We start from the raw sequence: 25,519 nt of genomic DNA on the forward strand, positions 1-25,519 counted from the left end.
AGCCCCGGTATCATTCTGGTGAATCTGTGCTGCACCCCCTCCAAGGCCAATCTATCCTTCCTGAGGTGCGGTGCCCGGAACTGAACTCAGTATCTCCAGATGGGGTCTGACCAGTGCTCTGTACAGCTGTAATATAACTTCCACCCCTTTGTATTCCAGCTCTCGAGATAAAGGCCAACATTCCATTAGCCTTTTAAATTATTTTTTGTACCGTCCACTAGCTTTTAGTGATTTCTGTAGTTGGACCGCTAAATCTCTCTGTTCCTGGCTTCTCGCCATGTAGAAAATGCACTGATTTTTTTTAGGTCCAAAGTGGATGACCTCATGTTGAACTCCATCTGCCCCAGTTTTGCCCACTCACCTTAATCTCTCAATGTCCCTTTGCAACTTTCTGCTCCCGTCTACACTATTTACTGTGCCTCCTAACTTAGCATCGTCAGCAAACTTGGATATACGGCTCTCCATTCCTTCATCCAAGTCATTTATAATTATAGAGAAAAGCTGAGGCCCCAGTTCAGATCCCTAGCGGACACCACCAGTCACATCCTGCCAATTTGAGTACATTATCGTTATCCCATTATCCCTACTCTCTGTCTCCTATTTCCGAACCAATTCCCTATCCCAGCTAATAGATTGCCTTCATTCCACGCGCTCTCATTTTTGTTAAGTCTCTTATGTGGAACCTTGTCGAATGCCTTCTGAAAGTCCATATAAATAATATCCTTAGATACTCCCTTATCTACCACATTAGTTACCCCCTCAAAATATTCAATTGGGTTCGTTAGACATGACTGACCCTTTACAAATCCATGCTGGCTCTCTCTGATCAGCTCATATTTGTCCAAATGCTCAGTCATCCTGTCCCTAATAACAGATTCTAGTAACTTCCCCACAACTGACGTTAGACTAATTTATCTCTCATACCCTTCTTATACAGTGGAGTGACATTGGCAATTATCCAATCCAATGGGACAATTCCTGAATCGAGAGAGTTTTGGAAGATCATGACTAAAGCATCTACAATTTCCTCACCTATTTATTTCAAAACCCTGGGGTGGAAACCATTGGGTCCTGGAGATTTGTCTATCTTTAATAACATTAGTTTCTCCATCACCATGTTTTTACTTATATTGAATCTAGTTAGTCCCTCCCCTTCATTTATTTCTAGTTGTCCTTGTATCTCTGGTATTTTATCCTCATCCTCTCCTGTGAAGACCAATACAAAGTAGCTACTTAGCAAGTCTGCCATTTCCTGATTTCCAATCACGATATAACCTGCCTCTGACATTACTCTCAGCCTCCCTCTTTCTCCTAATATACTTGTAAAACCCTTTAGTGTTGTCCTTGATAACCTTTGCAATCTTTTTCTCGTATTCCCTTTTTGCGGCTCTTACCACTTTCTTTGTATCCCTTTGTTGTTCTTTATATCTCTCCCAGTCCGCGGGATCTCTACTGTTTCCTGCCTTTGTATAGGCCTTTCTTTTAGTTTTAGACTGTCTCTCACTTCCCTTGTTGACCAAGATTGATTAATTACACAAGTAGAGCTCTTGCCCTTTAGGGGTATGTAGAGATCTTGTATTCTACAGAATAGTTCTATGAACACCTCCCACTGTTTATCCATAGTTTTATCAGTTAGTAGTTCTGCCCAGTCTATTGTGGTCAATTCCTGCCTCATCCCTCCACAGTCAGCCTTACTGAAATTTAAAACCTTGGTTTGTGACTCACCCTCTCAAACCTAATTTTGAATTCAATCATATTACGGTCACTGTGAGCTCGGTGCTCTCTTACTGTTAGATTATTGACTCATTTTTTTTTATGTCATGGGATGTGGGCATCTCTGGCAATGCTAACATTTATTTCCCATCCCTAATTGCCCTTGAGAAGGCAGACTCATTGCTCATCATTAAACCTGTTCTCTTGATGATTCAAGAATGTATTGTTCCAGAAACTGTCCCGAATACAATCAAGAAATTCACTGCCTTCGGGACTGGAGCTGTTCTGCTTCCCCCAGTCTCTGTGAAAATTAAAGTCTCCCATTATAACTACTCTGTTTTAGCAACAAGCTTCTCTGGTCTCTGTGTGTGTGGATCCCGCTACTTTATCACTGCTACCTGGAGGTCTATAAACAACTCACACCAAAGCCTTGCATCCTTTTCTAATCCTCAATTCTACCTGTAGTGTTCCTGCTGTCTGCCCACCTTTACTGATATCCCCCTCTTTCTAATGCTGTAATCGTGTCCCCTTTTCAATATTGCTACTCCTCCTTTTCCAATCTCCGATTACCCTGTCCTTTCTAAAGACCTTAAAACCTGGAATATCTATCCCCAAGTTATGCCCAGCTTGTAGCCAGGTCTCCGTGATACTCATCACTACATCATACTCTTTTAGCTGAATTTGCACCTCTAATTTGCTTGTTTAATTCTTATGCTTCGTGCATTAGTGTATAGAACTTTTAATTTGGCGATGGACTCTGCCCTGCCCTTATGCCCTGATGGTTTTTGCACATGTTTTATCTGATCACATTCCTTGATTTTATCGCTTCTGCAGTATTTTGATCAGTTATATTGTAATTTCTTATGTTATTTTGTGAACCTGAAGTATATATATTAACCCTCTCACTACCTTTAACACCTGGACTTCACTCTCACCCCGTTTTGAAATCTTCAGGCTATTTTAATTTTTGTTTCTGTCTGAGCCCTAATTGGTTTTTATAGAGAATAAACCCAGTGTATATTGTAGGGAATGACACACCCAGTGTATATTGTAGGGAATGACACACCCAGTGTATATTGTAGGGAATGACACACCCAGTGTATATTGTAGGGAATGACACACCCAGTGTATATTGTAGGGAATGACACACCCAGTGTATATTGTAGGGAATAACACACCCAGTGTATATTAGAGAATAACACGCCCAGTGTATATTGTAGGGAATAACACACCCAGTGTATATTGTAGGGAATAACACACCCAGTGTATATTGTAGGGAATGACACACCCAGTGTATATTGTAGGGAATGACACACCCAGTGTATATTGTAGGGAATGACACACCCAGTGTATATTGTAGGGAATGACACACCCAGTGTATATTGTAGGGAATGACACACCCAGTGTATATTGTAGGGAATGACACACCCAGTGTATATTGTAGGGAATGACACACCCAGTGTATATTGTAGGGAATGACACACCCAGTGTATATTGTAGGGAATGACACACCCAGTGTATATTGTAGGGAATGACACACCCAGTGTATATTGTAGGGAATGACACACCCAGTGTATATTGTAGGGAATGACACACCCAGTGTATATTGTAGGGAATGACACACCCAGTGTATATTGTAGGGAATAACACACCCAGTGTATATTGTAGGGAATGACACACCCAGTGTATATTGTAGGGAATGACACACCCAGTGTATATTGTAGGGAATGACACACCCAGTGTATATTGTAGGGAATGACACACCCAGTGTATATTGTAGGGAATGACACACCCAGTGTATATTAGAGAATAACACGCCCAGTGTATATTAGAGAATAACACGCCCAGTGTATATTAGAGAATAACACGCCCAGTGTGTATTGTAGGGAATAACACGCCCAGTGTGTATTGTAGGGAATAACACGCCCAGTGTGTATTGTAGGGAATAACACGCCCAGTGTGTATTGTAGGGAATAACACGCCCAGTGTGTATTGCAGGGAATAACACGCCCAGTGTATATTGCAGGGAATAACAGGCCCAGTGTATATTGCAGGGAATAACAGGCCCAGTGTATATTGCAGGGAATAACACAACACGCCCAGTGTACATTGCAGGGAATAACACAACACGCCCAGTGTATATTGCAGGGAATAACACAACACGCCCAGTGTATATTGCAGGGAATAACACAACACGCCCAGTGTATATTGCAGGGAATAACACAACACGCCCAGTGTATATTGCAGGGAATAACACGCCCAGTGTATATTGCAGGAAATAACACAACACACCCGATGTATGGTATAGGGAATAACACAACACACCGATGTATATTATAGGGAATAACACACCCACTGTACAGCCATGATGTGGAGATGCCGGTGATGGACTGGGGTTGACAATTGTAAACAATTTTACAACACCAAGTTATAGTCCAGCAATTTTATTTGAAATTCACAATCTTTCGGAGGCTTCCTCCTTCCTCAGGTGAATGTTGTGGAAATGAAATCCTCGAACCCTTCGCATTTATAAATCACAGAACAATACCTGGTGATTACAGATAGTCTTTCCAACTGCCCGTTGCCAAGGCAATCACACTGTACAGCAGTAGAGAACAGCATCCCCTGTGTGTATTGAACAATAACACATGTACAAGTATGTAACTGGAGAAGTCTCGCACTCAGCCTGTGTTAAGACAGAGAAGGGAATAGGACCAGTCACCATGGGACAATTCTCAAGCATGATGTTTCCCTCCCTTGTAATTTGTTATTGCACTCTGTGTATTTTGAGTAGAAGTGAAACTTCACAAACACTTAGATTGAGACAGAAAGCCATTTTCCCTAAATCTGCAACACACATTACTGCCATGGACGACTCGGACCCTTCCATTACATCTGACGTTAAAATCGTTTGAAGGCTCAGTGACGGTGATGTGTTGGACCCACCATAGTCTTGCCGTTCCTTTTACAGCCAGCCTCTCCCCAATGTCGCAGAGATTCCGTCAGCTACCTGCCTGGACAGCCACATCCACAGGTTCCGCATCACTAACCTACAGCAGATCACACAGGCCGCGGAGAATCTCAAACACGAGGATGGGGTGGAGCTACAGACTGTCCTCGATCAGGCTGAGGACTGGCTCGTTCGGCTGAGGTCCATGGCCGAGGAGGTGATGCCTTTTCATTCTCATAGTCTTTACTGAGATTCTACTTCTGACAAATGTTTGCACTCGTCGTTGTGAGAATATAGAAATAGGAGGAGGCCATTTAGCCCCTCGAGCCTGTTCCGCCGCTCAATTAGATCACGGCGGATCTGTGAGGGATGTCAGTGCTGGAAGGTGGGATAATCTCACTTTTCAACTCAGTCTTGTGAATTTGATGACAGATAAACTTCCTGTCCCATCAAACACTCCCAGGGCAGGTACAGCACGGGTTAGATACAGAGTAAAGCTCCCTCTACACTGTCCCATCAAACACTCCCAGGGCAGGTACAGCACGGGTTAGATACAAAGTAAAGCTCCCTCTACACTGTCCCATCAAACACTCCCAGAGCAGGTACAGCACGGGTTAGATACAGAGTAAAGCTCCCTCTACACTGTCCCATCAAACACTCCCAGGGCAGGTACAGCACGGGTTAGATACAGAGTAGAGCTCTCTCTACACTGTCCCATCAAACACTCCCAGGGCAGGTACAGCACGGGTTAGATACAGAGTAAAGCTCCCTCTACACTGTCCCATCAAACACTCCCAGGGCAGGTACAGCACGGGTTAGATACAGAGTAAAGCTCCCTCTACACTGTCCCATCAAACATTTCCAGGGCAGGTACAGCACGGGTTAGATACAGAGTAGAGCTCCCTCTACACTGTCCCATCAAACACTCCCAGGGCAGGTACAGCACGGGTTAGATACAGAGTAAAGCTCCCTCTACACTGTCCCATCAAACACTCCCAGGGCAGGTACAGCACGGGTTAGATACAGAGTAAAGCTCCCTCTACACTGTCCCATCAAACACTCCCAGGGCAGGTACAGCACGGGTTAGATACAGAGTAGAGCTCCCTCTACACTGTCCCATCAAACACTCCCAGGACAGGTACAGCACGGGTTAGATACAGAGTAAAGCTCCCTCTACACTGTCCCATCAAACACTCCCAGGGCAGGTACAGCACGGGTTAGATACAGAGTAAAGCTCCCTCTACACTGTCCCATCAAACACTCCCAGGGCAGGTACAGCACGGGTTAGATACAGAGTAAAGCTCCCTCTACACTGTCCCATCAAACACTCCCAGGGCAGGTACAGCAAGGCCTCAAAGTGAATCTTTCCAAGTCTGAATTGTTGTGGCTTCCGTCTAGGCTGAATGAGGGGAATTTTTAGGAGAAACTGAGAAATTCTTCCCATGACACGATCCCTTGACTTGGGGGAAGGCGGGAGACCAGCCCATGGCCCCTTCGCCCCATCTGGAATTTAAAGGTCTGGTTGAATTGGGGGTGAATCCTGGCAGAGTTCGGGATCCGGCTCACCGGACGAACGTACGACTTGCGCCCTCTCCAGGCCCAGGGATTCCAGATGTCCCAACCCCCTGAATGCACTCGCACGATGGACAGTTGAAGCTGTTGGGGGGATGTGTGGGGTGGGGGGGTTGAGTTGCCACAGAGGTGTTCCCTCTCTCCTGCCGTAACATCCTCGGGAGAACCGCGCAGACTCCCTCCCGGAGAAACGGTGAAGTTACGACGGACGGACGTACGGGAGAACCTCGGTGGAAATTCACTCCCACCCGCCCCCCCCCAGACCCGCCGTTTAGAGAATTGGTTCAGGAGGAAGACCTGATGAAAGTGACTCGGGAGACCTGTGTTTCGCCCACAGCCCCAGAACAGCCTGCCTGACATCATTATCTGGATGCTGCAAGGAGACAGGCGGATGGCCTATCACCGGATCCCTGCTCATGAGGTTCTCTACTCCAGGAGGGCTCCCAACTGCTCTGGTAAAAACTGTGGGACACTTCAGACAATATTCTTCAAGGTGAGGAGCTTGGCGGGACTCTGTGTGTGTGTGTGTGCGCGCTTCAGACGTTTACAGTGAAGTCCAGTCAATCTCTCGTTTAGCTACGAGGGGCACATCAGTCGGTAGGCAGGATGTGGCTCAGTGGGTATCTCTCTCGCTTCTGAGTCAGAAGGTCATGGGTTCAAGTCCGCACTCCAGAGACTTGAGTACATAATCCAGGCTGACACTCCCAGTGCAGTACTGAGGGAGTGCCGCACTGTTGGAGATGCCGTCCTTTCGGATGAGGCTTTAAACCGAGGCCCCGTCTGTCCTCTGAGGTGCACATAAACGGTCCCATGGCACTGTATCGAAGAAGAGCAGGGGAGTATGTAGGAACAGGAATAGGCCATTCAGCCCCTCGAGCCTAGAATGATACCCGGACTTCAAGGTTAAGTTACGAGGAGAGATTACACCAATTGGGGTTGTATTCTCTGGAGTTTCGAAGGTTAAGGGGTGATCTGATCTGAGATATTAAGGGGAACAGATAGGGTGGATAGAGAGAAACTATTTCCACTGGTTGGGGATTCTAGGAGTAGGGGGCACAGTCTAAAAATTAGAGCCAGACCTTTCAGGAGTGAGATTAGAAAACATTTCTACACACAAAGGGTGGTAGAAGTTTGGAACTCTCTTCCGCAAACGGCAATTGATACTAGCTCAATTGCTAATTTTAAATCTGAGATAGATAGCTTTTTGGCAACCAAAGGTATTAAGGGATATGGGCCAAAGGCAGGTATATGGAGCTAGATCACAGATCAGCCATGATCTTATCAAATGGCGGAGCAGGCACGAGGGGCTGAATGGCCTACTCCTGTTCCTATGTTCCGCCATTTAATGAGATTGTGGCTGATCTGTATCCTAGCTCCATATCCCATAATACCCTCGGCTAGCAAAAATCTATCGATCTCAGATTTAAAATCATTATTTGAGCTAGTGTCTACTGCTTTTTGTGGGAAAGAGTTCCACACGTCTACCACCCTTTGTGTGAAGATGTGTTTCCTAACTTCTCTCCTGAATGGCCCGGCTCTGATTTTAAGGTTTTGTCTCCTTGTCCTAGACTCACCCACCAGTGGAAAAAGTTTCTCTCTATCAATCCTTCCAAAATCCTGAAAACCTCAAACAAATCACCCTTTAACCTTCCATATTCCAGGGAATACAAGTCTAGTTTATGTAATCTCTCCTCATTATCTAGCCCTTGGAGCCCTGGTAACATTCTGGTGAATCTGCATTGCACTCCTTCCAAGGCCAGTATATCCTTTTTAGTTACTTACCGGTGTCCTGGACAATATTTATCCCTCAATGAACATCACTCAAAACAGATTATCTGGTCATTATCACATTGCTGTTTGTGGGATCTTGCTGTGCACAAATTGGCTGCCATGTTTCCTAAACTGCAACTGTGACTACACATCAAAAGTACTTTTACATTGGTTGTGAAGTGCTTTGGGATGATCTGAGGTCGTGATAGGTGCCCATATAAATTCAAATCTATCTTCTTTTTACGTGGGCGTCGCTGGCAAGTCTGGCCTTTATTGCCCATCCCTAGTTGCCCCTTGAGAAGGTGGTGGTGAGCCGCCTTCTTGAACCGCTGCATTCCGTGTGGTGAAGGTTCTCCCACAGTGCTGTTAGGAAGGGAGTTCCAGGATTTTGACCCAACGATGATGAAGGAACGGCGATATATTTCCAAGTCGGGATGGTGTGTGACTTGGAGGGGGACGTGCAGGTGGTGTTGTTCCCATGTGCCTGCTGCCCTTGTCCTTCTAGGTGGTAGAGGTCACGGGTTTGGGAGGTGCTGTCGAAGGGCCATCACAGGCAAGCCCAATCGTTTTTTTCCTCACCTGACATCTGTTAATTGTATCATGTGATTTATATCAATCAGTATTAATTGTACTCAGGTGGTGTGTGTCAGTTGGGAACTCTCTTGTATCCATTTATATGAGAGCTTATCTCGGGTGTGGTGTGTGTAATGTGGATCTCTCTGAATAAAGGCTTGGAAGCAACTGAAGACCAGGCTCTAGTGTTCTATCCTTCACCACCTGGCTATCCAGTTTATAACAACGTTCTCACATAGAATCATAGAATTGTTACAGCACAGAAGAAGGCCATTTGGCCCATTGAGCCTGTGCTGGCCCTTTGTACGAGCAATCCAGTTAGTCCCATTCCTCCGCTCTTTCCCCGTGGCCCAGCAAACTTTTTCCCTTCAAATACTTACCCAATTCCTTTTTAAAAGCCACGATTGAATCTACCACCACCCCCTCGGGCAGCGCATTCCAGATCATCACAACTCGCTGCGTGAAAAAGTTTTTCCTCATGTCGCCTTTGGTTCTTTTGCCAATCACCTTAAATCTGTGTCCTCTGGTTCTCGACCCTTCCGCCAATGGGAACAGTTTCTCTTTATTTACTTTATCTAAACTTTCATGATTTTGAACACCCCTATCAAATCTCCTTTTAACCTTTTTTGCTCTAAGGAGAACAACCCCAGCTTCTACATGTCTATCCACGTAACTAAAATCCCCCATTCCTGGAACCATTCTAGTAATTCCAATAAACTCATTCTAAAATTTAATAAACATGTCCAGCAAGAGGGGAGGGCGGGGGGGGGGTCCATTGCTGGGTAGTGATCAGAAACAGAAAGTGTGGCTGGCTTTTCTGAACCCCAATTTAGGGCCACTGGGACCAACTATAGTCTAGTCAGGTTGAGATCAGCTAACCCATCACAACAACAACAACAACAACAACTACTACTACTACTACTACTACTACTTGCATTTATATAGCGCCTTTAGCGTAGTAAAACATCCCAAAACCCTTCGCAGGAGCGATTATCAAACAAAATTTGACACCGAGCCACGTGAGATATTAGGACAGGTGACCAAAAGGTTTTAAGGAGCGTTTTAAAGGAGTGGAGAGAGGCGGCAAGGTGGAGAGGTTTAGGGAGGGAATTCCAGAGGTTTAGGGAGGGAATTCCAGAGGTTTAGGGAGGGAATTCCAGAGCTTAGGGCCTCGGCAGCTGAAGGTACCGCCGCCAATGGTGGAGCGATTAAAATCGCGGATGTGCAAGAGGCCAGAATTGGAGGAACGCAGAGATCTCGGACTGAATTACAGACTCAAGATAAAACCTGAGGACCTTCCTGGATTGTGCGGCTTAGAATTATATGGGACGATGGAAAAAACAAATAGGATTTAGGATTAAAGGATAGGTTACACCTGGACATACCAATGTTTGAACTGCTGCGGTGTCAATAAACTCTCACCTGTGCAATGCAAGAGGCGAAGTTTGACGAATGTAAACTATAGAGGCTCGGTGGGTAGCATTCTCGGCCCTGAGTCAGAAGGTCGTGGGTTTCAAGTCCCACTCCAGAGAACTTGAGCACGTAATCTAGGCTGAAACTCCAGTGCAGTACTGAGGGAGTGCTGCACTGTCGGAGGTGCCGTCTTTCAGATGAGACGTTAAACCGAGACCCGGTCTGCCCTCTCGGGTAGGCGTAAGATTTTCCCGTGGCACAATTCGAAGAAGTACAGGGGAGTTCTCCCCGGTGTCCTGGTCAATATTTATCCCTCAACCAACATCGCTATAACATATTATCTGATCATTACCTCATTGCTGTTTGTGGGATCTTGCTGTGCGCAGATTGGTTGCCGCGTTTCCTACATTACAACAGTGACTGCACTTCAAAAGCACTTCACTGGCTGTAAATCGCTTTGGGACGTCCCGAGGTTGTGAAAGGAGCTATATAAATGCAAGTTATGTTCTTTCTTTTCAAAAGGGTTAGATTGATATGCAAGAGGTTTTGCCCCATTACATTCAGGGCAGGGAGACATTTGACTGAGACTCCCTCATGTCATTTAATATTCCCTCTGCTTAGTCACCTCCCTGAGGAGATTCAGTGAAGTGGGAGAGCCTATAAACAGAGCAGGTTGTACAGCGTCTATTAGGAGGAGCAGGTTTTCTGGGCAAGGGCCTTTTCTGGCTTTCTACTTTTTTACCAGTTGTGCTTTGAAACCCATTGCCCCTGCTCGCTTCTTCTCCAGCACCCACGGAACAGCTCGAAGGTCGGTAAGATCCCAGCCCAGGTACGAGTGCGGATCTGGTTTGGAATGGCTGCGGATAACCAGGAATTTAACCAGTTCACCGAGGGCAAACTGTCGGTCTTCGCAGAAACTGTGAGTCCCATTGACGTCTAGAGAGACCTATGTTAGTAAATACCGCACTCTGCAGTGTCCTCAGTTAGTGAATGATGCGTTCCAGAGTGACCTGGGATAGTAAATATTGTGTTCTAGAGTGACCTGGGATAGTAAGTGCTGTGTTCCAGAGTGACCTGGGGTAGTAAATATTGTGTTCTATAGTGACCTAGGATAGTAAGTGCTGTGTTCTAGAGTGACCTGTGGTAGTAAATATTGTGTTCTAGAGTGACCCGGGATAGTAAATATTGTGTTCTATAGTGACCTAGGATAGTAAGTGCTGTGTTCTAGAGTGACCTGTGGTAGTAAATATTGTGTTCTATAGTGACCTAGGATAGTAAGTGCTGTGTTCTAGAGTGACCTGGGGTAGTAAATATTGTGTTCTAGAGTGACATAGGATAGTAAGTGCTGTGTTCTAGAGTGACCTGGGGTAGTAAGTGCTGTGTTCTAGAGTGACCTAGGATAGTAAGTGCTGTGTTCTAGAGTGACCTGGGGTGGTAAGTGTTGTGTTCTAGAGTGACCTAGGATAGTAAGTGCTGTGTTCTAGAGTGACCTGGGGTAGTAAGTGTTGTGTTCTAGAGTGACCCAGGATAGTAAATATTGCGTTCTATAGTGACCTGGGATAGTAAATATTGTGTTCTATAGTGACCTACGATAGTAAATGCTGTGTTCTAGAGTGACCTGGGGTAGTAAGTGCTGTGTTCTAGAATGACCCAGGATAGTAAATATTGTGTTCTATAGTGACCTACGATAGTAAATATTGTGTTCTGGAGTGACCCAGGATAGTAAATATTGTGTTCTAAAGTGACCTGGGATAGTAAATATTGTGTTCTATAGTGACCTACGATAGTAAATGCTGTGTTCTAGAGTGACCTGGGGTAGTAAGTGCTGTGTTCTAGAATGACCCAGGATAGTAAATATTGTGTTCTATAGTGACCTACGATAGTAAATATTGTGTTCTGGAGTGACCCAGGATAGTAAATATTGTGTTCTAAAGTGACCTGGGATAGTAAATATTGTGTTCTAAAGTGACCTGGGATAGTAAATATTGTGTTCTATAGTGACCTAGGATAGTAAGTGCTGTGTTCCAGAGTGACCCAGGATAGTAAATATTGCATTCTAGAGTGACCTGGGATAGTAAATATTGTGTTCTGGAGTGACCTGGGATATTAAATATTGTGTTCTAGAGTGACCTGGGATGGTAAATATTGTGTTCTAGAGTGATCTGGGATGGTTAAATATTGTGTTCTAGAGTCACCTGGGATGGTAAATATTGTGTTCTAGAGTTACCTGTGATAGTAAGTGCAGCATTCTAGAGTGACCTGGGATGGTAAATATTGCATTCTAGAGTGACCTGGGATGGTTAAATATGGTGTTCTAGAGTGACCTGGGATAGTAAATATTGTGTTCCAGAGTGACCCGGGATAGTTAATATTCACACACGACCCTGGTCCCTCTACGTTTGTATTAATGAGTTTATATTGTGATCTTTCAACCATTTCCTCGGTGCTAGTGGATGTCCTTCTGTTCAGGTATTTTGGGTTATAGAATTCCTGAAGGGTAGCGGATTAATGGAGCCATGTTTATTTTGCAGTATGAAAATCAGACCAAGCTGGCTCTCGTAGGGAACTGGGGGACGACAGGTCTCACCTACGCCAAGTACACAGATGTTACTGGAAAGATCAAGCTCCCTAAAGAGTCCTTTCGACCTTCCCTTGGCTGGGCCTGGGCCGGAGACTGGTTCATTAGTCCAGAGAAAACGTGAGTATGTTGGGGAGGGGTTTGAGAATGTGGCATGAAGCGGGGGAGGGGGCGGGGGGAGTTTGTGTAATTTCCCCTTTCAGCTAACTGGAGAGACAAAACGGCCCCAAACTCTGTGTGGTGACCCCCAGTGAATCACTCGAGACTTGATCAGAAGTAAGATCCACAAAGCTCGTTCCTCCCACACATCCTTTCAGGCATCTGAGACACCTGGAAACCCAACCCCAGCTATCAGCCGTGGCTCAGTGGGTAGCAGTCTCTCCTCTTAGTCAGAAGGTTGTGGGTTCACAATCTCCCACCAGACACCTAAAGCACATAATCTAGGCCGACAACCCCAGCGCGGCGGTACTGAGGGAGTGCTGCACTGTCAGCGGTGCCGCCTTATGGATGAGACGTTAAACCGAGGTCCCGTCCGCCCTCTCAGATGGATGTAAACGATCCCACCGCACTATTCGAAGGAAAGCAGGGGAGCGCTCCCCGGAGTCCTGGGCCGATATTTATCCCTCGACCAACACTTGAAACAGATTATCTGGTCATTATCGCGGTGCTGTTTGTGGGATCTTGCTGTGCACAATTTGGGCAGTCATGTTTTCTACATTACAACAGTGACTTCATTGGCTGCCAAGCACTTTGAGAGGCCCTGGGGTTCGTGAAACGATGCTTTATAAATGCAAATTCAAGAGCAAACTCCATCCCAAGGAGGGATGACTAGAATCATAGAATCATAGAAGTTTACAACATGGAAACAGGCCCTTCGGCCCAACATGTCCATGTCGCCCAGTTTATACCACCAAGCTAGTCCCAGTTGCCTGCACTTGGCCCATATCCCTCTATACCCATCTTACCCATGTAAATAGAATCATAGAAGGGTTTAAATTTATCAACGTATCATCCCAGAGTCATCCTGATGCCAAAGAGGTCCTGCCAACCTCTCCCCAAGGAAAATACCCACCAGCTGGCCATTAGAGAATAGAGAAGTACGAGTTTGGGACTCTCACTAAACAGACAGCTGGCACCAGCAGCACAGCTCACACAAGCTCCACCAACATAACTACCGCACATGGGTACAGTAGCATAGTGGTTACGTTACTAGTAATCCAGAGGCCTGGACTAATAATCCGGAGACATGAGTTCACAATCCCGCCACGGCAGCTGGGGAATTTAAATTCAACTAATTAAAATAAAATCTGGAAGAAAGAAACTAGCGTCAGTAACAGTGGCCACGTAACTACCAGATTGTTGTAAAAACCCATCTGGTTCACTAATGTCCTTTTAGGGAAAGAAACCGGCCGTCCTTACCCGGTCTGGACCTCTATGTGACTCCAGACCCACAGCGATGTGGTTGATTCTCAACTGCCCTCTGAAATGGCCCGGCAAGCCACTCAGTTGTACAATCCTGCTGCAACAGGTGGTTCACAGAAGGCGGCTCACCACCACCTTCTCGAGGTCAATCAGGGATGGGCAATAAATGCCAGTGACGCCCACATCCGGAGAATGAATTTAAAAAAAAAACACTACTGTATCGCCTGGGTATGCTGGTGAAATGGTTATGTCACTGGACTAGTAATCTGGGTTTGTTGCAGTAATCTGCTTCACCTGACGGTAGAGCTAACGTTGGCATGGTAACCCTCTCCCCTCAGTGTGCGCTAACCTGCTATTGGCTGTGGTTAACTGGTTGAGTCCGTTCTCCCCTTTAACGCCTGACTGCGGTTCGTGCCTGCAGCTTACTCTACGGCGCCGATGCTGGTCACATGACCTTCGTCGAGGAGGTGTTTGAGAATCAGATGCGGTTGCCGGGGGGACAGTGGATACAAATGACCGAAGCCTACTCTGACATCGTAAGTACCCGTAACCAGGACTCGTTCAACGATCAGGTCTCCTGGGCTGTTATTTCTTTCATTCTTCTCCTTCGTTCCTCTTCTCCCTGAAGGGTCGCGTTGGGTATTGACATTGTTCAGTGCCTCACACAAGCACCCATTCTTCACCTGTGTAACTGGCTATTTGATAGTTGGCAGGAATCGAGCACTGGTATCAATTCAGCTCGATTGGGCCCTCGCTCAACACTTACCAACACGCCAGGGATAGGGTGAGGCAGTGGGACTAGCTGGATTGCTCACGCGTAGAGCCAGCGCGGATTTGATGGGCCGAAAGGCTTCCTTCCGTGCAGTAACCTTCTATGATTTTTATGTCCTTGTCAGCAGGAGTCACTGGATAGGTTTTTAAAAATTCACCCTTGGGATGTGGGCGTCGCTGGCGAGGCCGGCATTTATTACCCATCCCTAGTTGCCCTTGAGAAGGTGGTGGTGAGCCGTCTTCTTGAACCGCTGCAGTCCGTGTGGTGACGGTTCTCCCACAGTGCTGTTAGGAAGGGAGTTCCAGGATTTTGACCCAGTGACGATGAAGGAACGGCGATATATGTCCAAGTCGGGATGGTGTGTGACTCTGTCCTCTGGTTACCAACCCCCCCCCTGCCAGTTTCTCCTTATTTACGATCAAAACCCTTCATGATTTTGAACGCCTCTATTAAATCTCCCCTTAACCTTCTCTGTTCTAAGGAGAACAATCCCAGCTTCTCCAGTCTCTCCACATAACTGAAGTCCCTCATCCCTGGTACCATTCTAGTAAATCTCTTCTGCACCCTCTCTAAGGCCTTGACATCCTTCCTAAAGTGTGGTGCCCAGAATTGAACACAATACTCCAGCTGAGGCCTAACCAGTGTTTTATAAAGGTTTAGCATAACTTCCTTGCTTTTTTAACAGCCTTCTCAACTTGTCCTGCTAACTTCAAAGATTTGTGTATGCGCACCCCCAGGTCTCTCTGTTCCTGCCCCCCCTTTAAAATTGTACCATTTAGTTTATATTGCCTCTCCTCATTCTACCTTCCAAAATGCATCACTTCACTCCTCTCTCTGTTAAATTTCATCTGCCATGTGTCTGCCCATTTCACCAGTCTGTCTATGTCCTCCTGAAGTCTGTTACTATTCTCCACATTATTTACTACATTTCTGAGTTTTGTGTCATCTGCAAACTTTGAAATTATACCCTCTATACCCAAGTCCAGGTCATTAATATATGTCAAAAAGAGCAGTGGTCCTAATGCCAAGCCCTGGCTCTTCCTACCTCCTCTGTGAGCCAGCAGAGTTGTACCTTCAATGAGAAAGGACCCTCTCTTGAAGTTGGGGCTGAGGTGGAGTGTTACGGCAGAGTAAGGGGAGTGTTACTCTCTATCTTGCCAGCCGGAGAACGCTTAATGCTGAGACCTAACTTTACGCTTGAAAGTGACGGGCAGGAAAAGACCATCTGGTCCATCAAGCCTGCCCCATGCAGCGATGATGACTGGAGCATCAGTGATCTGATATCCCGCTACCCACCAACAGCCAGGTGATCTCCTGGGAGAGGCAACAAAGAACAGATTTGAAAAATCCAAGGCAAACTAAGGGGAAAAAAATTTAGAAAATTCCTTTCCAACCCCCTCCTAAGGTGATCGAAAACTAGTCCAGGAGACCACTTTGACCGTGCTTATAAAAGGTAGGCAAAATACTAGGTGATATAAGACTGATCTCCTCCCCCAGCCAACGAACTTTGGAACAGAAAGTATTCTATACTGGAGTGCTAACGCCCCTCAACTTTCAGGACCACATTGAGATGGGGGGGGGGGTCCCAAACTCTTTAGGGTAATGGGAGTTCCTTGAGACTGGGAGTTTGGAATCAGTGCAAGTGCAAGTTGTAATGAAAATCCTTTCCGTTCCAGAATGGAGAGAAGGTGCTGCCTAAGGATGACATTGAATGCCCGGGGGGCTGGAACTGGGAAGATGTTGAATGGTCCACTGACCTCAACCGAGCTGTTGATGAACAAGGTACGTGACGAGAGGAAAAGGAATCTTGTCTTTCTGTGTCTCTATTTACCATAGTTGAGGCAAATAGAAGAGATGCATTTAAGGGGAAGCTAGATAAACACATGAGGGAGAAAGGAATAGAAGGATATGCTGATAGGGTGAGATGAAGTAGGGAGGGAGGAGGCTGGTGTGGAGCATAAACACCGGCATGGACCAGTTGGGCCGAATGGCCTGTTTATGTAACTCAATGTATTTATTATGTGGAGATGCCGGTGATGGACTGGGGTTGACAATTGTAAACAATTTTACAACACCAAGTTATAGTCCAGCAATTTTATTTGAAATTCACAATCTTTCGGAGGCTTCCTCCTTCGTCAGGTGAATGTTGTGGAAATGAAATCCTCGAACCCTTCGCATTTATAAATCACAGAACAATACCTGGTGATTACAGATTGTCTTTCCAACTGCCCGTTGCCAAGGCAATCACAGTGTGCAGACAGAGAGGTAACACCTCTCTGTAATTGCCTTGGCAACGGGCAGTTGGAAAGACAATCTGTAATCACCAGGTGTCGTTCTGTGATTTATAAATGCGAAGGGTTCGAGGATTTCATTTCCACAACATTCACCTGAGGAAGGAGGAAGCCTCCGAAAGCTTGTGAATTTCAAATAAAATTGTTGGACTATAACTTGGTGTTGTAAAATTGTTTACAAATGTATTTATAGTCAGCGGTCCTCTGAGCCTTCCTCCCGGTATCTTCTCACTGTTGAGAACAAGACTCATTGCACGTCTCCTACTCTAACTCATTCCTTCCCAGGACCTCAAAAATCCTCCCTCAATCTCCCCTTTCCCCTGCCATCTGTAAATCAAGCTTGGTGTTGCCTGGTTACTAGTCCTGATTTACCTTGAAGGTTGGTGCCAGCAGGGGGATGGAATACAAGGGTACTGAATGCCCAATTTCGGGCCGTCCGCAGGCCTCCCGGTTCGGGCGTGCGCTGAAGAGTCTGGACCTGACGAATTTCCACCCCGTAGTGTTTCAGTCGCACTATTGTTCACAACAATAACAACCTGCATTTATATAGCGCCTTTAACGTAGTAAAAATATCCCAAGGCGCTTCACAGGAGTGTAATCAGACAAAATTTGACACCGAGCCACATAAGGAGATATTAGGACAGGTGACCAAAAGCTTGGTCAAAGAGGTAGGTTTTAAGGAGTGTCTTGAAGGAGGAGAGAGAGGTTGATAGACGGAGAGGTTTAGGGAGGGAATTCCAAAGTTTAGGGCTGAGGCAGCTGAAGGCACGGCCGCCAATGGTGGAGTGATTAAAATCGGGGATGCGCAAGAGGCAAGAATTGGAGGAGCGCAGAGATCTCAGTGGGTTGTAGGGCTGGAGGAAGTTACAGAGATAGGGAGGGGCGAGGCCATGGTGGGATTTGAAAACAAGGATAGAATTTTAAAATCGAGGCATTGCCGTTCCAGGAGCCAATGTAGGTCAGCGAGCACCGGGGTGATGGGTGAACTGGACTTGGTGCGAGTTAGGATCCGGGGAGCAGAGTTTTGGATGACATTGCGGAAGGGTGCAATGTATTAAGCACAACTGAAGGCCTTAGAGAGGGTTCAGAAGAGATTTACTAGAATGATTCCAGGGATGAGGGGCTTTAGTTACATGGATAGACTGGAGAAGCTGGGTTTGTTCTCCTTGGAACAGAGAAGGTTGCAAGGAGATTTGATCGAGGTATTCAAAATCATGAAGGGTCTAGACAGAGTAGATAGAGAGAAACTGTTCCCATTGGCGGAAGGGTCAAGGAGCCGAGGACATAGATTTAAGGTGATTGGCAAAAGAACCAAAGGTGACATGAAGAAAAACTTTTTTACACAGCGAGTGGTTAGGATCTGGAATGCACTGCCCGAGGGGGTGGTGGAGGCAGATTCAATCATGGCCTTCAAAAGGGAACTGGATAAATGCTTGAAAGGAAAAAATTTGCAGGGCGATGGGGAAAGGGCGGAGGAGTGGGACTAGCTGGATTGCTCTTGCATAGAGCCGACACGGACTCGATGGGCCGAATGGCCTCCTTCCGTGCTGTAACCTTTCTGTGATTCTATGACTTAATGAATGTGATAAACATCATCCCCCCCCCCCCAAAGGTTGCATAGCCTGTCGAGGTTGACAGCTGAAGATCCGAGGAGGTGCCAACAGGCAGTGGAACCTGTAGCCCAGCAAAGAGTCAGTGCCTTCAGGGGACGAGGGGGCCAGAACATTGGAGAGAAATAAAATGTCTAATGAGTGTGCCCCTGGTTTCGGTCAGCACGGTGAACTCTGGGAGTTGCCACAGTACCATTGTGTGATAGGGAATTGGCAAATCAGTGTAGCACTGGTCAGTCTCTCAGACCCTGGTGTGAGTTAGTACTGATTTCGTTTGTCGTTCATTCTCGGGATGTGGGTGTCGCTGACAAGGCCAGTATTTATCCTCCTGAACCTGGGTAACAGGCTCGAGGGGCTGAATGGCCCACCTATGTTCCTATCTCCGTACCGTTGAGTGACTTCCTAGTCCAATTCCAAGGGCATTGAGTCAACTAAGTACAGATGTAGACCAGACCAGGAAAGGACAGTAGGTTCTCTTCCCCGAAGGACATGAGTGAACCAGTTGGGTTTTTAACGTCAATCTGGCAGCTCTCGTGGTCATTTTATCTGGTGCAAGGCCACGAATTGGCAGATTTGTTGGGTCCAATTCCGCAAGTCGCCCTGGTGGGATTTGAGCTCATGACCCCTGGGTTGCCTGGTCCATGTTGTGCGGGTGAGTGGGGGGGGGCGGGGGGAGGGGGTGTAGGACCTGTCCCAGCTGCGATCCATTCCTGTAATTACCCCTTGTAGGCTGGGAGTACGGGATCACCATCCCACCGGACCGGAAGCCCAAGTCCTGGTCACCGGCGGAGAAGATGTACCACACCAACAGACGGCGGAGATGGGTGCGCATGCGCAGGAGGGACCTCAAACAGGCGGAGACGCTTCGCAAGGTGAGGTGGCGGGGGCATCGCACGGGCCGGGGAGTGAGGGGGGGGGGAGTTGGGTTAATGACGGCGAGGGAGAAGATCGCTGCGTGAACGGGGTCCACGCATCCGGCTGGAGACTAGTTTCCAAAACCATTTTTTAAAATCTTAACATCTCGGTCCAAGGACCCTGGCGATTCAATTCGACGAGCCCCTAATCCAGGCTGACACTCCCAGTGCAGTACTGAGGGAGCGCTGCACCGTCTTTCCCATCGAGATGTTAAAACGAGGCCCCGTCTACCCTCTCAGCCGGACGTAAAAGATCCCACGGCCACTGTTTTGAAGAAGAGCAGGGGAGTCCTCCCCAGAATCTCGGCCCGATATTTATCCCTCAACCAAAAACACTATAAAAACAGATTATCTGGTCATATATCCTCATTGTTTGTGGGATCTTGCTGTGCACAAATTGGCTGGCTTGTTTCCCTACATTACAACAGTGACTACACTTCAAAAAGGTACTTCATTGGGACGACCTGAGGATGTGAAAGGCATTATATCAATGCAAGGTCTTTTTTCCCATGGTGTGTTCCCAGCATGGTCCGCTTGTATTTATAAACATCAACCACCAGGGGTCAGTGTTGGCCTTCGAGTCCAACCAGTGCTGTACAGTGGGGCAGAATAAACTCCTCTGGTTTGAAAACCACTGGATTGTCTGTGATGTGTTACAAAAAAAAACCCAAAGATATCTTCTAAAAATAGTACTGTTTTAAAAAATAGGGGAGAAAAGTTACTGACGGTAAGTTGGATCATACACTGTCCTGCAAGGACACGAGTGTATGTTAAGTAAACATAGGCTGAGGTCACTTAGAGTTGAATTGTTGCTTCGTTAAGTAATTAGCCTTTTTCTCTTTTTTTTTTGCGTCAGTAACAAAGTGCGATGTCTTGCACACTCCGATATACGGTTTTTGTTATGGTGGAACGTGACCCATAGCACTGCTCGTGGTCTCTCAGAGAGTGTCTGTTTTATCAGGACTGGGACATTACACACAATGGAAGTGGTTAAATATTTGAAAAAGAAAACATTAAAAGAAGAAAGGGCAGAGAGGTGTAATCCAGTTTTGCTATTAATAGGAACAAGAGCAGGCCATTCAGCCCCTCGAGCCCGTTCCTCCATTCAATACGATCGTGGCTGATCTGTATCCCAACTCCATCCACCTGCCTTGACTCCATATCCCATAATACCCTTGGCTAGCAAAAATCTATCAATCCCAGATTTAAAATTATTATTTGAGCTAGCATCTACTGCTTGAAACTTGAGAGAGTTCCACACGTCTACCAACCTTTGTGTGAAGAAGTGTTTCCTAACTTCACTCCTGAATGGCCTGGCTCTGATTTTAAGGTTATGTCCCCTTGTCCTAGACTCCCTCACCAGCGGAAAAGGTTACACTCTATCTACCCCATCAATCCCTTTCAAAATCCTAAAAACCTCAATCATATCACCCCTTAACCTCTACTGTCCTATACCCTCGGTGTTGTAATCCAGTTTTATTATTAATAACTACACTGCCCGTGTTGGAATCCAGTTTTACTAATAATAACTACACGGTGATAATTGTATCTATGTGATTTATATCAATTAGTGTTAATTGTATTCAGGTGGTGGGTATCAATTAGGAACTCTTTCGTATGCATTTATAAGAATGCTGATCTAGGGTGTGGTGTGTATAAGGTGGAGCTCTGTGAATAGAGGCTTGGAAGCAACTGAAGACCAGGCTCTAGTATTCTGTCCTTTACCACCTGGTTATCTAGTTTATTACATGGTAGCAGAGGATGGTTGCTTAAAGGTGGAGGTTGGAAACTATAATTTTTTTTTGTGGACTTAAAACAAAACTGGAAAGCCTAGTGGCCATTGTGGAAAATGGAAGAAAGCAAGTTTAAATCGTTGAGGTATGATTTCCCTCTGATGTTCTCGGAGTTTGGACCGTATGACCAGTGGAAGAATGAGGTTGATATGTGGACACGGGTCACTACTCTCCCAAAGAGAAGACAAGGCATGGCCTTGGCATTGTCGCTTCCCGAACAGAGTAAAATCAGAAGTAAGGTATTTCCTGAGATGGATGCAGGTCTTTTGGATAATGATGAAGGTTTTACATTTCTAATAGAATTTCTGGATCAAATCAGCAAGAAAGATGACCTGTTAAGTGCCTGTGAGACCTGGTCAGCATTTGATAGATTTTGGAAAACGGACGGTCATTCAATGGACGAGTATATCTTGGACTTTAACAAATTGTACAAAAAGTTGACAAAGTTCAGATTTGGAACCCCTGGATCGGTACTAGCATTTAAATTACTAGATTGTGCTAAAGTGTCTCATATGGACAGGCAACTGGTCCTAACTGGCGTCCAGTTCTCGGAAAAGGAGACTCTGCTGCCTTAAAGAAATTCCTGGGGAAACAATCATTCCCTTCAACCTTCATGGAACGAATGAGACCTTCCGCTGTGACACAAAGAGTAGATGATCCGATGGTTACCAGGTTTTGAAATGTTCCAGATACTAAACGCAGGCGCCAGTCCGGGTTTCAAAGTTTTCAAGAGACCGGACGCAGGAGTCAATAAGACGGAAGGATTAAAGACAGCCAGATTGGTGATGAAAGCAGGTGCAGCAAATCCAGTTATATCAACAGAAGACAAAATTGGGACAGTAATAACGGGCGAATGAATCCCAGGAATGTCCAAGGAAAAATCAGGAGCTGCTTTAGATGTGACTCTAAGTATCATCATGAGACGAATTGCCCAGAGAGAAGACGCAGGGTCTTTGAAATGACTCGGGAAGAAAGTAGTTCTGAGGAAGAGAATGAAGATAATGATGAAGATAATGAAGAGAATGAAGATAATGATGAAGATAATGATGAGAATGAAGATAATGATGATGAGAATGAAGATAATGATGATGAGAATGAAGATAATGATGATGAGAATGAAGATAATGATGATGAGAATGAAGATAATGATGAAGAGAATGAAGATAATGATGAAGAGAATGAAGATAATGATGAGAATGAAGATAATGATGAAGATAATGATGAGAATGAAGATAATGATGAGAATGAAGATAACGATGAAGAGAATGAAGATAATGATGAAGATAATGAAGAGAATGAAGATAATGAAGAGAATGAAGATAATGATGAAGAGAATGAAGATAATGATGAAGAGAATGAAGATAATGATGAAGAGAATGATGAAAATGAACAGATGATACTGGTCACAAGGAGTTTTAATCCTGAGATGAATGTATTATTGACGGATTCCTTTAATTGTGCGGAGTTAGTGCATGTACTTCCACTGTGTGCGGGGTAGATTGGTTAAAATGTTATCCTAATTCATAAAGTAGTGAGGATCAAAGCAAGGTTAAGGAATATAAAAGTTCGACATGTTTTAAGTTTGGAGATGACAACACCTTGAGATCACTCGAAAGAGTGGTAACTCCTTGTAAGATAGCTGGAGTAAGCCATTTTATAAGTATGGATGGAGTCTCCAGTGAGATCCCTCTGCTTTTGGGTAAACCGTCCATGGAAAAGGCAAAAATGAAACTTGACATGGAACACGATGAGGTAATCATTGTTAGGGAATCGGTTGATGTGCAGTTTACCCAGTCAGGGCATTATTATATCCCCTTAATAAAACCTGATGTTTCTCATCAGCATGTTAGACAAGTATTAATGGCAACAGGCGATAAGGATAAGAGAGAATAAAAACAAATTGTCTGAAAGTTACGTAGACAATTTGCCCACCCTACTTGTCAACGTGTAAAAATCCTGCCAAAAGTCACCCTGCTAAAAGTTGATGAGGAGTATACGAGGCTAATAGAAGAGATTAGTGAGAACTGTGAAATCTGTAAGAAGTATAGACAGACGCCCCACGTCCTATTTTAAGTGTTCCATTAGCACGTGACTTTAACGAGGTAGTTGCCATGGATCTAAAGGTATGGGACAAAGACAGAAATGTTTTCATCTTACATTTTATTGACCTGGCTATGAGATTTAGTATTTCTACACTAATATATAGTAAGGAGAAGAAGGTTATTCTCGATAAAATTATGGAAAAATGGATAGGGACTGGACCTGGGACACCACCGATAATGGAGGTGAATTCACTAATGCGGAGTTCAGTAACATGTGTGAGAATATGAATGTAATTGTCTCGAATACAGCAGCTGGGAGCCCTTTGAGCAATGTTCCTTGTGAAAGGAATCATGCTGTGATTGATAGCATGGTGCATAAAATATTGGCTGATCGAACAGAGTGTAAATTGTCCACAGCCCTCGCATGGGCAGTTCATGCAAAGAATTCTCTTCAGATGGTTGGAGAATATAGTCCTTACCAACTAGTCTATGGGCACAATCCCAAATTACCTTCTGTTCTTTTTGATAATCCTCCTGCTCTAGAAGGTACTACAATTAGTGCCATTTTTTTCTGAGTATTTAAATGCTGTGTGTGCAGGGAAACGGGCTTTTATCAAGGCTGAGGTATCAGAGAAAATTTGTAGAGCTCTGAAGCATCGTATTAGACCATCTGAGACAGAGTGCAATTCAGGAGATTTGGTATACTATAAAAGAGTGGGTCATAGGGAACGGAAAGGCCCTGGTAAGGTACGACAGTACAACATGGTGATCAAACTGTTAGGGTTCATTCTTCATGATTAATTGGAATTAATTATAAAATCTCAGACTCTGAGCAGTTGATAGAAGTAAACGAGGCACCTTGTGCCTCAGATGTTCATGATTCTTTTGATGAGGTTCCTGAGGAACAGACTGAGGTGGATCAAGGGCTGGACAGTGGTAATGTCAGTGAGCAAGAAACACATGACAGAGCTCATCCACAGAACAATTACCCAAAGTGGGGACACGGGTGACATATGCTCCAGAAGGGACGAATGAATGGAGGGATGTGACAACTTTGTGACATACAGGCAAAGCTACTGGTCAGTTTAAATATTGGTTGAATGTTCAGGATGTTGGCCATTCAGTGAGGTCCGTGGACTGGCAGAATGGGGTAAAAGAGTGGAGAGCATGAAAGCAGAGTACAAGTAGTGATAGGGAGTCCGGAAGTGAATCTCACATCAGAAAACGACCGGGAACTAGAGATGAAAGAGGGAGATCTCGCGGCAGGAAAAATCAGAGAGCAAGTTATTATCTTAATGGCGTGAAACTGGAAAGTACTGCAGTACAAAGGGATCTGGGGGTCGTAGTGCAAGAAAATCAAAAAGTTAGTATGCAGGTGCAGCAGGTGATCAAGAAGGCCAACGGAATGTTGGCTTTTATTGCTAGGGGGATAGAATATAAAAACAGGGAGGTATTGCTGCAGTTATATAAGGTATTGGTGAGACCGCACCTGGAATACTGCATACAGTTTTGGTGTCCATACTTAAGAAAAGACATACTTGCTCTCGAGGCAGTACAAAGAAGGTTCACTCGGTTAATCCCAGGGATGAGGGGGCGGACATATGAGGAGAGGTTGAGTAGATTGGGACTCTACTCATTGGAGTTCAGAAGAATGAGAGGCGATCTTATTGAAACATATAAGATTGTGAAGGGGCTTGATCGGGTGGATGCGGTAAGGATGTTCCCAAGGATGGGTGAAACTAGAACTAGGGGACATAATCTTAGAATAAGGGGCTGCTCTTTCAAAACTGAGATGAGGAGAAACTTCTTCACTCAGTGGGTAGTAGGTCTGTGGAATTTGCTGCACCAGGAAGCTGTGGAAGCTACATCATTAAATAAATTAAAACAGAAATAGACAGTTTCCTAGAAGTAAAGGGAATTAGGGGTTATGGGGAGCGGGCAGGAAATTGGACATGAATTTAGATTTGAGGTTAGGATCAGATCAGCCATGATCTTATTGAATGGCGGAGCAGGCTCGAGGGGCCGATAGGCCTACTCCTGCTCCTATTTCTTATGTTCTTATGTTATGTAATAGTCTCTACGGACATTCAAGTGGAAGTAGAAGAC

At 45.4% G+C, this 25,519-nt stretch overlaps 1 protein-coding gene across 5 annotated transcripts in view; it reads left to right on the plus strand.

The window, feature by feature from the left end:
* dysf (dysferlin, limb girdle muscular dystrophy 2B (autosomal recessive)) overlaps positions 1 to 25,519 on the plus strand; it is a 302,843-nt gene that overhangs the window by 130,550 nt on the left and 146,774 nt on the right. For all 5 annotated transcript variants that reach the window (XM_067979452.1, XM_067979536.1, XM_067979392.1 and 2 more), the window contains exons 22-28: positions 4,685 to 4,880; positions 6,573 to 6,728; positions 10,779 to 10,910; positions 12,523 to 12,689; positions 14,413 to 14,527; positions 16,440 to 16,545; positions 19,394 to 19,536. In XM_067979452.1, coding sequence (XP_067835553.1) covers positions 4,685 to 4,880; positions 6,573 to 6,728; positions 10,779 to 10,910; positions 12,523 to 12,689; positions 14,413 to 14,527; positions 16,440 to 16,545; positions 19,394 to 19,536 — 1,015 coding nt within the window. The remainder of the gene's footprint in view (positions 1 to 4,684; positions 4,881 to 6,572; positions 6,729 to 10,778; positions 10,911 to 12,522; positions 12,690 to 14,412; positions 14,528 to 16,439; positions 16,546 to 19,393; positions 19,537 to 25,519) is intronic.

Source organism: Heptranchias perlo, chromosome 1 (assembly GCF_035084215.1).
Source record: "Heptranchias perlo isolate sHepPer1 chromosome 1, sHepPer1.hap1, whole genome shotgun sequence".
NCBI lineage: Eukaryota > Metazoa > Chordata > Chondrichthyes > Hexanchiformes > Hexanchidae > Heptranchias > Heptranchias perlo.